Source organism: Meleagris gallopavo, chromosome 3, assembly GCF_905368555.1.
Source record: "Meleagris gallopavo chromosome 3, MGAL_WU_HG_1.1, whole genome shotgun sequence".
Lineage (NCBI taxonomy): Eukaryota > Metazoa > Chordata > Aves > Galliformes > Phasianidae > Meleagris > Meleagris gallopavo.
This window is the reverse complement of record NC_139406.1, coordinates 75243288-75258404: the sequence shown is the minus strand read 5'-3', so window position 1 is coordinate 75258404 and position 15117 is coordinate 75243288. Positions and strand designations below refer to the sequence as shown.

Genomic DNA, 15117 nt, shown 5'->3' with positions numbered 1-15117 from the left:
GCTTATGTTAGATTTATGATGGCTGCTGTATTAGTTTTTGAATAATGATTTCATTTCTTCTGTTGGTACTTCTTCAAAACAGAACAGAGTCAAGTCTTCAAAAGAGGACGAGATACCTGGCAGTACTATATCTTAAGAATATATGACTTGAAGCTCTGCTTTTACCATCTTATGTCTGAAATCTTCTGCTTGACTGTTGATGCTTTTTGGATTTATTCTTTTTACATTTGTAATATACCGGCTGTACGTGTAGGCAGACAGTTGCCTGCTACCATTTGTTCCTACTGTTACAAGGAATTTAGAAGGGAAATCAATCTAAACCTGCATGGAGCAAAAGCTAAGCCAGGTATTTTACTGCTGCAACAATATAAAGAAACTATAGTAGATAAAAGTGTGAAGCATGTGGAGAGCATGAATCAAATCTGAAATGCTTTTTCCCCCTACTGTATACACACTGTGCAGCCCACACTTCAAAATTTTCTCTAGTCTAGCACTTCTCAATTGAGAAATACTTTTAGTTTCTGAAGTGGGATTTCAGAGGGGGAGAACAGTTACTGCAGTTGAACGTGTATAAATGCTCTGAACCTTTGCTAAAATAATTGAGCTTTATTATTTTTAAACATAGCTGTTTAAAATACAGAGGCTCTGGCTTTTCAAGGCTTGTAAGTAATACAGCAGTGGTATGTTTTCAGATAGGAGGGCATGTTGTTAGATGTGCATTTATCATAGGGTGTAATCAGTTAACAGTAGGTGCTGAAGTCCGTGTTAAAGCCTTACCAAGAAGATAATTTAGTTAAGAGACCATACTGCCTGCCTATCTTTTTTTTTTTTTTACGCCTAGTTTGTTGTCTTCTGCCTTTCCTCTCCTTTATGTTATTTGAGATTTAGCTATAATGTTATGCTTTGAACAATTTCATTGTTTTTAGGATTGTATTTTTTTCTCCAGCTCTCAACATGGCTAATCCAAAGTGCTGTGCCAGATTACCACCCCGAGGGAGGGCACGTAGGGCTCACAGGCAGCGATGTCAGTCAAGGGACTTACTTCATACCTGGCTGAGCAGAAGTATGGGGTTTGACGTGAATAGAACTACTTATGTGCTTAAAATCAGGAATCTTGTTGAAGCTGAGCCAGCGTCTCTGCTAGATTTCCAATTTCCACTGCTGGCTGCCAAGTATATTGGAGCTATCTATAAATAGTTTGTGGAATTTTTGAGTGAGGGAAGAAAAAAACCACCCAGGTTCTCTTCTGTCGTCTCCCCCCCCCCTTCTTCTAACTACAGCTGAAAAGCTTAAACTGCTTTTTGCTGAAACCTTCACACAAATGTCCTCACAAATTAAAAACTAAAACACTCTGAGTTAAAAATGTTTTAATGACAGTGTACTCAAATATTGTATAGTGGAATTCACTGGTATTTTTGTACACAGTGTTACATAAAAGGCACAAAATGGTATTTTTTCCACCTGTAGCATTAAATCAGAGTTGCTATAGCTACTGCTTGGGTTCTTCTTAGGACCTATTCCAAAGGAACCTTGAGTTATCTTGGTAATTGTGCGAAGCTCTTTCCAAAGTGTTTCCTGCTCTGCCTCTTGTGCAAGTCCCTCCTGCTGGCACAGTCAGAGCATAGGGCTGTGCTGCACCAAAACGGCATTCTGCTGAACTGCTGGTTGTTTGCATAGTTGATTGACAGCAACGGGGAGCTGCTGCTTCCAGAAGGACAGAGAAAGGATGGAAGGTGGCAGAGAAGCCAAGCCATACTTATACAGCAGGAATGCATGAGCTTGCTCTGTAGCCTGCAGCATCTTCCAGATGTTCACTCACTGCAGCCTAGTGGAGCTCACAGCGGTACTGAGATGCTCCAGCATCATCTGGCTGGCAAAGACTGGCGTGAAGAGCAATAGTGGTAAAGGACTCTGGGCCTCTGCACTCATTTATGGTTTATATGGAATTTTGTAAATGCTTTATTTTGTCTCATGACACTATTCACAGTTGGGATTGTGTATGCTGTGTCTAGTGAGTCCAAAAAAAGAGCTTGTCTTCCTCATACTGACTGACTGTGGGGAATTAGAAGGGCATGCCTGGCATTGAGATGGAGCCTCACTGATAGAGCTGAAGCTGCCAGGGCCGATCACACTTCTTGTGGTAAATAGTATGATGAGGGACTGTGATGACAGGTCCTGCAGCCTCGCAGGAGCGGCTTTGTGGAGCAAAATAAGTTACGCTGAAGATTTAATGCTAATGTCATATACATTTCTGAAGAGCTTTCTTTGGACTGGCTCAAGTGTGGCCCATGGGACTGCGTACACATAAGTAGTAGGAATGTCTTGTGAATTAGTGTCTTCTAGAAGAAAGTCAGATAGTGGTTGCTGTAAAAAGTTAAATATGTGTATATATATGTAGGTATATATAAATTGCCTGTAATTTCACTGCAGAGTAGATTCTCTAGTTCTTGTGTTAGTTTCCTAAATAAACTACATCAGTTAGCCTAAAATAAAAATAGTACATCGTAAAGTAACAGCATTATTATAAACAAATGCCTTGCATTACTGTTTTTACAGTGACATTTTATGTGCTTGTTTTGTGCTTTTGTCATAACCACATTTAAATATGCCACTATTTCAGTATAGTTTAATCTGTTAGTCATTTTTATTATTTCCTTAATTAAGAAATTAATTATGCTATTGTGGCATTGGATTATACAAAACTTTCTCATTTCACAAGACCATTTGCTTTCACCATTTGAAATTTAAAATATATATTCACTGTATCTTCTTTGTAGCAGATGTTCTGTTATAGGGATTTGAAATAAATCTTGTCACTCTGCTCAATTTGCTTTTAGTAGATTTCAGCTGATGTCTGCACAGCAATAAGGCTTTGTCTCAATGCTTCTGTCATGCTGCTTGCGTAATTTCATATTGTAACAAATGGTTATTTAATTCTTCTCTTACCTGGAAGGGTAATTAACACCTTATTGCAAGCTTAATGATATTTTACAAAATGACCAGCTGAAATTTCTGTCCTCGAGTAGGAAATACGACAGAGCACTGCAGGTAACTAATTAATAGCAAACTGTTGATCAATAACTCTTCCAAAAGTTCTTCAACTAAACTGGGGTTATTAATCATTTAACACCTAGAAGTGGGTCATTATTTCTCATGATGCTTTTTTAGTTGCCTTTTGTCATAAAATGTATAAGCTTACGCTAAAATGCCCTTTTTTAGAGAAGCTGTGGTTGAGTATCTGACGAAATTTTTAGTCAGGGATGCAAAGTGCTACACAAAAAGCAGTAATAGGGACTGTTGGCAGGAAGTGACTATGGTTCGCTAATCTTACCTTGATTAGTTAATTGAAGTAGCTTACTGGTGCCCCAGTGTATTGATTCCATCTCTAGTTGATGATGTGGCTTCAGAAGGCAGGAAGTGGTGTCACCTGTAAGGGTGGTGACTGGTTTCTGTAGGAATCTGAAAATGCCGTTGCTTTGCTGTGTTACTGGGTGTAAGGACGCAGCGAATGTTGCCTGTCTCCAGTGGACTGTGTGCTCTCAGCTCAGCCACACCTCAGTTTGAAGCATTCCCTGTAGCAATAACACTATTCATTTCATGAACTGTTCTGGGAGGGTAAGTTTCAAATACTTCGGCTATTTGATCAACTTTAATTTCTTTATGATGTTGAAGTTTCACACATAGCTCTGATCCTGTCTTCTGAGGAAGGCAAATTCTGAATTTCTATAATAGAGTTCTTCAGTGGTAGGAGGACATGTTTTGCGTAGGGGGGAAAAAAGAAGAGGAGAAGCCAGAAATATTCTCAGAAACTTTTATAGATTATAAAGGGTGAAATAGCAACTTGAAACTCTCTTGTGCCCTCACATCCATTTCAGATTATGGAAAATACTGTCTGTCTCACATAATCAGAATTTGCTTTGTGCTGTGCAGCCGTATTCCTGTGGACGTGTAACTCTGCTGTTGTAATTGTGAATATTGATCACAGAATGATTTGGATTGGAAGGCATTTCAACTCATCCAGTTCCATCGCTGTGCCATGAGCAGGGCTGCTACCCTCCAGCTCAGGCTGTCCAGGGCCCCATCTAGTATGGCCTCAAACAGCTACAGGGATGGGGCACACACAGCTTTCTGGGCAACCTCTGGCAGTGCATTACCACCCTCTGAGTAAAGAATTTCTGCCTAATATTTGATCTAATCTCCCCTCGTGTAGTTTAAAACTGTTCCCCTTGTCCTATCACTATCAGACCATGTAAATAGTCACTCTCCCTTCTGTTTATGAACTTCAAAGTACTGGAAGGCCACAGTAAGGTCTCCCTGGAGCCTTTTTACCAGACTGAACAACCCCAATGCCCTCAGCCTTCCTTCACAGGAGAGGTGCTCCAGCCCTCTGATCATCTTTTTGACCTCCTCTGGGGACCCACTCCAACAGCTCCATGTCCTTCTAGAGCTGGGGACCCCAGATCTGGACACAGTGCTGCAGGTGGGGCCTCATAAGAGTAGAGCAGAGGGGGACAATCCCTTCTATCTTGCCTGCTGCCACCCTCTGTTGATGCACCCCAGGATACTCTTGCCCTTCTGGGCTGCAAGCACACACTGCTGGCTCATGGCCAGTTTTTCATTGACTTGGAACCCCCAAGTCCTTCTCTGCAGGGCTGCTTTCAATGAATTCTCCCAGTCTGGGATTTCCCTGGTGCAGGTAAATTCCTGCATCAGAAGCGTTAATTCTAAATGTAGAGCAGTTTAACAAATGCAAGTGCAGAGTGTTCAAAAGACGAGAAGTTGTAGATGAGCGGAAAGACTCAGGCGAATCTTGTATAATTTTCTTCTCACATACATTCCATGTGAGGTGGATGTAAAGTAATTCAATGTAGTATTTTTGGTTACACGCTGAATACATGTTTTATCTGGAGGAGGGAAGTAGTACTCGCTTCTCCCTTGGTCTCCCCCATGCTGTGCTGTGAGATATTACATCTTCCCTTTAGATTCAGCACAGGTATGCCCTCGGCTGTGTGACAGCCAGGCAGGCAGCCTTTGCTCTTCTACCAAAGATTTGGCAGAGCTGCAGTTCAGCCTCAGTGCTGTCTGGTACAGTTCACTGTGCAAAACAGTCCATGGGTATCTGCGGGAGGTGGGGGTGGGATGGCTGCTGCCTGTCATTGGCACAAAACGTGCTGGCAGCTAGGGTCACTTACAGGAAGTTTGCTGTAATTCTGTGGGGACGTGGATGTTTCCAGTTCCCATAACACTGGAAGGGTATTGCCATTTTTGGACTACTGTACTATTGGGCCTTTGTTAAAGGCCTTTTTAGTGGTGAGATATGTAGGACACCAACAGTTTATTTATGGAAGTGTATTGTAAGATTTGTGTTCTGTTGTTATTGTTCACATTTGGTCAGTTAGAACTCCGAATTGGTGCAGATTAGTACAGCTGGCAAGTCTGTAAATAAGTCGAGCTTGTTCTTTCTGATATAGAACAGGATGGGAATCTTGGAAGTAGGATGAAGAAAGGAAGTTTGATGGAAGTTGAAAGGAAGTGTATTGTCTGATTTAAAGCAAGCTGAATATGTGCCATAAGGAAAAGTATTTGGAAGTACATGATATAAAGAAGTGGATTTGATAAAGTCTCCCTGATAAATGTAGTTCAAGAGAAATACCAAGCCCAGCCTACTTACGTGGAATCTGTTAAGCACTGCATGATGCTTTAATGTATGGTAGTTTAGGAAGAGATCTCTCCCCTCAGTCATTTGGTTATTGCAGCTCCTCAGCTTACACAATTCCAGTTATAGGTGGCTGTAATTGGGCTGTAAAAGCTAATGTCAGAGGCTTAATCCTGACACAGGAGAATTTAGCATCAGTGCAGATATGATGGTGTGATTCTTCTGTTGCTAAATCAGTGAGTTATTTGTCCACAGAAATAACTTTGGTGTGTTGTTTTCTACTGTGAATTTCCCCCCCACACACACCATTTTTTCATTTCAACAGTGAAGTTAATTTCTTTGTAAAACACTGTTTTAATTTAATTCAGTCCCAAAATAAATATTCCTCTTACAAATGAGGAATTAAATAAACAAAATTAAATTTCACTATCACAGCGAACATATCCACACGTAGCAGATTTTTAGGGTGCACTTTTCCAGTACTCATCAGTTAACCATGCATTCATTTTACTACTTTCAGTCAAACTGAAATTGAAACAAGGTTTTAGTTAGAGTGATTATTTGATAAGTGAGCGCCATCGGGCAGGAGGCTCGCAGGGGTCAGACCTGGAAGGAAAGCCGCAGCGCTATGGCTGGGCTCTGTGTTAGTCCAAGCATTGCATGGCAGTGTGGCTGTCAAGTATACAGGACCCTACAGCTATGTTTTTCAATCATAGCATGCTTTTCAAGCATTAAATCTTCGGTTTGTTTTTTTTTTTTCTTCAAATTTTCTGCAATTTGTTGGTGTCGGATGTAGGTGTACTGCTGTGATGTTTTTCTTGTTTCCTGCCTCATCTTCCAGCATCTATTTATTTTCCTGTTTGTGCTGAAATTCAAATGATATTAACGAGTCAAATATCTTCCAGGACTGGTTCTTATCTTCTGTGTAGTTTGATTTCCTCTCCAGATTCCATGCAGAAGAAAAGGTTCATGTTTGTTTTTTTTTTCTTTTGACGCTTGCTGAACAGTAATGGAAACCAAACATTGGATATGAGCACAGTGAGGCAGTGGGTGGTGCATTTCTGCAGTGGCAGCAGTGACTGTGGGTCACCTCTGTTGGTGCAGTTTTTTTTGAGCACAGCATGCGGATTCTTGTTCATTGCTGGTGAAAATGCACAGTTAATAGTGGTGACTGAAAAAAAAAAAGTGATTTGTAGCTGAGAACTTGCTCTCTCAAATAGTATTATTGTGCTCTCTGTATCTGTTGTAGTTTCCATGGAAATAAATATGAGGCACTACTTCTGGAGTGACCTGTGTAAACTAGGATTTTCTGGAGGAGTCCATCCCAATCAGTAGTTGGTCTGTACTTAGACTGTAGCCATACTTGGAACATGTAAAGAACTTTTAAAGTTATTTGAGACAGAAAAGTATCTCAAATGAAGACGTTTCCAGATTACAGATGTACCCTATAAACAGTCAAACGCCTGTAGTAATGAGTTGGCTAACTTTTGATTATAGTCAAGTGATCTTTTAGGTCTGCTGTCAGCAGCGGTAACAACAAACCTGCACCACATTAGAAAGCTCTTAGACGTATTTTCTGTGCTTTTATTAAACCTGTTAACTGTAGTTTAAGAAGTCTCATAGCCTATTTTACAAAGATTGTGTTTTGGTTTAAAAATGAGCAAACAAACAAAGAACCCTGTAGGGAACGCTTGTTTTTATCTTGAGCCCCATTCATTTGAATTTTCTTACTTAAATGCGGTTGCTACCCTTATCTTAAGCTACAGGAGTAAATTTGTCTTTCCTTTATTGTCTTAAGCTTCAGTGACATTAAATAGCTCTTGTCCATTTGTCTTATGTATTTAATAAGGAGATGATACCATCCTGTTTATACTAATGATTTTTTTAAAAGAATCATCAGGAGAGAAAAAAAAAAAAGTTAGGTTTTGAAAACAAGAGTTGATTTCTCCCAGGCAGAGTAGTTCAGTATGTGAGCTGTGCTGTGCTTCCTCCTGCCCCATGTGCACCCTATGTCTGCAGCCAGGCATAGCCAGCCTTTGCATCACTTCTGCTGGAGGTGCCCGTTGAAGTTTCAAAGTTCACTTTCAAAAGGAGCAAACTGCTTGAAAACCATCAAGAAATATGAAAGCACATTGGTGACATAAGAAATTTTTTAATATACTCATATTCTGCTGTATTAAGTAGATAGACCAAAAGGAATTTCAAAAATAATAACATTACCGTATTTCAATGAAAATTACTGTTCTGTTATCTAGTATATTGATGTTCTAGAGCACTCGGTTTATATGGAACTGTGTAACATAATTATCATGGAATCATAGAATCACTAAGCTTGGAAAAAACCTGCAAGATCATCCAGTCCAACTGTTCATTGCCCTACTCTGGACATACTCCAGGGCCTCAATGTCTTTCTTGTTGGGAGGGGACAATACTGAACACTGTCCTCAAGGTGTGGCCCCACCAGTGCTGAGTACAGAATTCTTGAGATCTTGTAAGGATCATTGTCTAGGGATTTTATAAAGGTGCCAGCAGTTAATGTTTATATAGCATCTGAACACAGTATTTCAGGGAGTTTCGAATGAAGAAGGACGAAATCATAATTTGAGAACTTCCTAAGCTTCATCTATTCTTTAATGAAGGGTGATGGGGAATGAAATGAAAAAGGTTCCTTTGGCGTTATAGTATTTGGATCTACGTTGTCTTTGTCATCACACATCAGTGCTTCTGACTAAAAGACATAAAACTAAAGATCTTGAAGCATGGTAACTTTTTTATGTTGATTGCAATAATAGGAAACAATACAATTGGAAATTTGCTCATGTGGAATCTGTTATAAATAAAACTCCTTTGTATCAAAGATGGTGTTATTTTGTCAATGTAGAGCTAAATGTTACTGAAGATGTGAAATCAGTAAGAAGCATTCCTTGGTATGTAAAGTTATGTGCAAAATAGAGGAAGTATTTGTAGAATACAATTTGTGGTTGAACTTGGTGATCGTTAAGGTCTTTTCCAACCTGAGTAATTCTATGATTCTAATAGATTTTTTTAAAAATTACAGATACACATGATTTTTACACATGATTTTAAAATACTTTAATGAATAATAGTTGCTCTCTGATACGGTACTTGAAGTCATTTTTGTGGTTTTCTGCCTTTTGAACTTACAGGGGAATCACAGTGGGAACTTTTTTTTTTAACAACTTGGTATGTAAATATCTGTAATGAAATTAGCATGTAAAATATGGGGAAAAGAAAAACTTCCCATTTAAGAGCCCAAATTTGGATTGGAAAATAAAAGAAAAAAGTAGACTTAATATTATCCTATAAATTCTGATAGTAATCTTCTAATTGTTTTCATTCTTTGGGAAGTGAAAAATTGGCTTTTTGTATTTAGTGTCAACCTTGGAAGGAATTTCTGAAGCATTTTATTTGTAAGCACTGCAACTGAGGGGTGTTGAGATGCTTGCATAGATCTGCGTTCCAAGTCAACTGAGTCAGCAGTCTTGTAAGCTTGGTGTAAGAGGAATTTTGTTTTTTGTATGTGCTTAAGGATCTTGTTACTCCCAAGGTCTTGCAGGTATGTTGCACTGGTGTAGAACAGTGATTTTTGCCTATTCAAAAAGAGGTGTGATGTAGCACATCTACAACAGAACAAGACTCGAAGTATGACTGATGGGTTTAAAATTTTTCTCATTGATACATATCAAATTTTAGATTGACCACCTGTGTTCAGAGCAGCTTATTTATGAAAGTAGCTCTCTCCTCCTGAAATGCCTGGGAGATTTGGTTTTAAAAACATAGAGGTTAAGAGAAAAGATGCAGTGAACTTTGGTGGGGTAGCTAGTTCTTGGATTTATCTGGAACGTCTTTCTGGGAAAGAATATAGGCCACATTCAGTGTGAAATGGATGCTTGTTTTGCTAGGAGTGTCTGTATTTCCATAGCATTTACTTCTATCCAGGAGGAGATGGGGAAGGTGTATTGAAATTGAAACAACATAACAGTTTCCTGGAAACAACATAACAGTTGATGGAGAATAATTCTAAATCTTCCATCTAAAATATCTGAAGTTTCTCAGAATTTTGCTACTATCCTCATTTTCTTAACTTTCTATTGTATGTGATTTTTCTTAATTCATTAATGGTGGTTGTTTTTATTTCTGTTGTATAATAACTTTTTCCTCTAGTTTTTCTCTAACTTCTATCATAAAACGAGCCTGGGCCCTGTAACACTTAATATTAATTAAAATACTTTGGTTTTGTTCTTTCTCTTCTGTAAAAGGATATCTGAAGAATTTTTACAAATTTTATCTTGGAAATTAGCTTATTCATTATGTTTAATTTTAGGAAATGGTGCTCTTGCAGAACATTCTGAAAATGTGCATATTTCAGGAGTGTCAACGGGTAAGTCATTTTTTGTAATGTTTAAATTTCATGCATGACTTAAATAGTAAATATTGAAAGCCACCTGGTATCTTATGAAGAGATATTTGGCTATAAAAATTATTACTGCCTTTTGCAGCATGTAATAAGGAATGAAGCAACTGGAACATGGAAAAATTCTCATAAGATAAAATTGATACCTGCATGCTCATGAACAGATTATGCCTTTCTTAGTGGACTGCTTAATTATTTTTCCATACAAACATTGAACTAAGAGAAAAGTTGGTTTAAGTTGAATTGATATTTTCTTTCCACAGTAAAGTTTTTTTTTTTGTGAAATGAAATTTATTGAAATGTAATTTTGAACACTGCTACTATCAAATAATATAAATCCAGGAGCTATGCGTTTCACCTGATTAGATTGAAGCCTGTAACTGAAACTACAGTACACTTGAGTGCACAGTTTATTTCATACAAGAAAAGAAAGAATTTTAGGACTCATGAAACTGAGAAACTGAGATGTTGGGAAAGTATGGGGCAAAATAGCAGCAAATGTTGCTTCGTTCTCTTCCAGTTGCTCTGTCCTGGGCCGCCTCAGGGCAGCAGCTACAGCTGCCCCTGTTAGGTGTTGGTGGTGTGAGCATACGTCCAGTAAGGCAGTAGTTGATAGCAGTGTATGTGCTTTGTTCTTCAGTGTCAGCAGAGCTGCTGGTCACACTTTACATTTCTGTGATACAGACATTCAGAATATGGGTAGAAGAATAGAAGCCTGATTATGTTTATAGAGAGCTGCTGTTAAACCATGGAAATCAAAGTGATTTTGACACTTTTCTCTTAAAGTCAAAATGCTAATTCCTTTTTGACTGCAGCCTGCACACTGTGCTGCAAGTATTCTTGCAGTGTGGGTTCAAGCATTACATTAGTGTTTGTGTACACAGTTCAATTTTTAGATAAATGTGCTGTCAGCAAATGGTCTCTGTTACACCATGCAACCTTCTTTTCACCTTCCATTGTTTGCCACACAAAGACTGTCAAAAGGCTAATTACAGGAGATCTTTGCTATCCTTTCTGGTGCTGCGTCATCTAGAATGTTGTTTTTTCAACAATAATAACGCACCGAGTATTGTGTGTAGTTTATGGTACACTTAAGTAACAGCACAGGCACTTGCTGCTGTTGGAGCAATTGCTGCTGTATTGTATGAGATATCCTGAAAGCTGCATAGGTTTTAACAATGCTTCACCCTTTTATTTACTGCAGCAGGCATGTCACAAGTCACAGTACAAGCAGAAAAGCATCTGCTGGGCAAGAAGTGAATGATTTTTTGACTGCTTTCAGTCCTTTGGCCAGCAGGCACAAACTGGCTGTGCCAAGAAAAGGACAGCACCTCACATCTCAATGTGAGATAACAACAACTGGTAGAGGGGACTTTACCTCCTCAGAAGAAAGATCCAGTGAGAGATTTCATTTAAAGTAAAACAAGAATTTTTTTATTTTATTATTTTATATTTATAATTATATATTTTATATATATTATAAAAATAATGTTATTTTATATATATTATTATATAACAAATATATATATATAATTTTTATTTTAAGAAATAGTTCTGACAGTGCTGTATTCTAAAAAATATATTTTTTCCCCAGCTAGAAAACTATACTGTACATTAAGATAGATAAATTAAGAGTAACTTGAAAAAATGTGAGATAACATAGGGGGTTCTGTTAATGAAAACATGAAGAAAACACATTAACAGACACAGTGGCATTTTCCTTATGGTCATGTGCATACACATGTGATACACATCTTACAACTTCAGTGCATAGGCCAGGAATGAAAGAGGATGGACTCGCATGATTTTTTGGGTTCCTTTGAAACAATTTGGGTTTCCCAAAGGTGTTTGAACTTGGAGAGTATATATTTCATCAGGCATACTTGGTCAGCTTTACATTTATCAAATCAATTTTAAGCAAAGGGTTTCTGTAAAATAGAATCAAAGACAGCTGGCCTTTAATCTTTTTGAAATCCAACTTTAACTTGATTTTGAAACCAAGCAGGAGATTTTTGTGGACAGTTGCTACTGGGAAGGAGTTTAAAATGAAATTATTGTCTTGATGGTAGATTTCCTGTCATGCTGCTGCTCTAAAACTACATGACCTACCTCACTAAATTATGTTTTAATAGCAGAGACTACTGTGATCTTCAGTATTTATGCTTCTGCTGTATATTATATCTGCCAAGTTGTAGGTACACCTCTAATATATGGGCATGCTTCTTCTACCAACAGCAATAATGGTATGTTGTCTCTTGTGTATAAGCTATTACTACTGAACAAGTGTTAATGTCTTTAAAATCTGAAAAGTTGAGAAATATTTTCAGGTTTGACTTTGGAGTGTGTAGCACCATAATTGTCATAACTGCAAAATTGTATTCCTTTTACCTCCATTTGAAAGGTTTTCTGTATTGGAGAAAAAACTTCTTCACAACAATAAATAAAAAAAATATGTAGTGATTTTACTTCTTCTGTTAGGTCCCTGGGTTGCAAAGGGCATTCTAAATTAAAGGTTTTTCAGCCTTACCTTGAGGCAAGGATTCCTATGCCTTCTTCCCCTGTAGTTCTCCAAATAAGACTTTCAATGGCTCCTGAGAGTTACAAATGCAATAATTATCCTCCCTATTCATGGTTTAGACTTTATCATAACATTATTCCCTTTTTACTCTAAGCTGTTTTAAACACCTTCAGATCACTTATCCAGCTGCATTCATGTCCTTACCATGTCCAATATAATGCATGCCTTATCATCTTGTGGTTCACATTGAAAGCTAATTCTTTTATCTTTTCAACTAATCTCCTGGCATTACTGTGAAGATAAATCCCTAATCTCCCTCTCCCTGCTTTTCTGAAGTGACTTTTTTTCTTTGACGTGTTGTTCACTGTTCCTACAGGTACTTTACCTCTCTAGATCTTACTACAGAATTTTTGAATAACTTTCTTAATTATTTTCTTGTTAGAATTTGAGATTGGAATTTTGCACCATGAAAATCTCATTGACTCTCATTTACCAGCCAACAACCATACGTAACTTGCAGTCACGTTCTGTAATGTGGGGCAGTGGACAAATTTCAGGAAGGAGGGAGTAAGGAAACCTTTTGTGAAATTGATTGTTTTTAAAATCTACCAGAAAATCTACATGCAGCAGAAAACCACATGCACAGCTTATCTTCTCAGCAGTATTTTTTGCACTTTAGCATGTGAAACATCCAGTCGTAATAAAATTACTGCAATCTACTGAACAGACAGAGTAACAAACAGAATTGCATATTGTCAATAAAATAAAAAAGAAAATGTGAAACAGGATGCACATGAGCAGAACCGCAGCAAAAATACAGTGATGTAGGGGGAACAAAGAGGATTGCAGGCAGAGACAATACCCACACAAACGTAGTGTGCAGGAAGAGTTGGTCTCACCTCTTAAGTCTGGTAGCCACCTGCATGAGGAAAGCTGAGGACATCTTGGACTTGTGCTGCTTTTCATCTTCAGTACAAATCTTCACAGTTTAATTTGGGTTTCTGTCTTTGTTACATCTTCATTTCCTTTTTCCTGATTCTGATTAACATTCTGTTTTTGTTCTTTTTTAAGTATTTTAAGTGCTTTTTTTTTTTTTGTATATGAATCCAAAGCTACTCTGTTTTCCAGTAGTTTCCAAATACCTAAGGTCACTGGCAATTGAAATTACAAGTGCAAAATCTCCTCAGTTTAGTGAGAAAATGTTTAACTTCATATGCTGTCAACTGAATTGTGTTTTGGTTCCATGGATACCTGGGTGTGCCTTGTATTCTTTAGGTTTACAAACAGATGAATAAAATATGATAGATCATCTATTTGTCAAGAGCTTTAGAAGAAATATCCTAGTTAGGCAAAGGAATAGAAGTTATTATAAAGGCTTGATATTACCTTAATAAAGCAGGTGCCCTTTACAACTGTTTTATTTCAGAAGGTTGCACTTGATTTTTAAAATCATTCTGAGAAATTACTCTCTCAAAAAGACAGCACTCCTGAATTGTAGCTTCCACACAATCTTAACTTTTTAAAATTTTTTGAACAAATGAGAGGTTTCTTTTGTCTCATTATTTGGAAGAAAAAGGATATGCATTTATGTACTGAGACAAGTATGCAGGTACACTGGGATCATGTAGATAACCTTCAGTCATATTTTGTCCCTAGCTCCTTAGTGTCAGCTTTGGTGGAAACAAAGAGACTGAAGTTGTAAGTGAAGGTATAGAAAACATAGGGAGAAAGTGAGACAGCTGGTACTGCAGCTCCTCCTTTCCCCCTCCTCCAGCTCTCCCAAATGAAAAAAAAGGGAGGAGTCATGAACAAAAGAATCTTGACTACTAGTAAAATGCAAATTTTCAGTGTTCTGAAAATACCAAGCTGATTATACAGGTGTTTTCCTTGTGGAATTTCTTCCAAAGTTGCTCAACAAGTAAAAGTTGCTGCTGGTACTACTGCAGGGACTGGTTTGAGAAATTACAGCTGTCAAAGAGCCAACATTGGAAGTTTGCAGAGTTAATTGCATGTTAATTTACAGTTGCTAGCTGCATTTGGAGCTTTCTGTTCAACAGATACAGGCTATACATACATATATATTTAAAGTCTTTGGAGGTGAATTTTTTAAATCAGAGTGAACATTTGCTGAATCGATTGTTTTGAGTCATTAGGATGAGGTTGCCTATTGCAGTTTGTTGTCAGGCAAATTTAAAAGCTTCCTCAGAGGTTCTCAGACAAAATCAAGTATGTCAGTTTGTAAATATCCAAAATCAATGTTCAAATAGCATACATCACCTGAAGGTTATGTATTTTAAGCTGATCTCTATTTCAGTAGCAGCCAAGTAGCATGTGGAATTGCTTACCAGCATCTGTGAGCTTGGTACAAAATGTTTTACACACGCTTAACTTCTTTGTGTGTGTTTTACTCTCATACCTATCAAAAATGATTTTTTATTTCAACTTGTATTGTATTTTTCTTGCCAGTCCTTTCATTTATTGTTTAAAGATATGCAAGCTGTGTATCCA

The 15117-nt window shown here is 37.7% G+C and overlaps 1 protein-coding gene across 1 annotated transcript in view; it reads left to right on the top strand.

Annotated features, from left to right (window-relative positions):
* The window catches only part of LRP12 (LDL receptor related protein 12), a 51267-nt gene that overhangs the window by 18548 nt on the left and 17602 nt on the right, over positions 1–15117 (top strand). The window contains exon 2 of the mRNA XM_085221558.1: positions 10002–10058. Within this exon, the coding sequence (XP_085077684.1) occupies positions 10002–10058 (57 nt within the window). The remainder of the gene's footprint in view (positions 1–10001; positions 10059–15117) is intronic.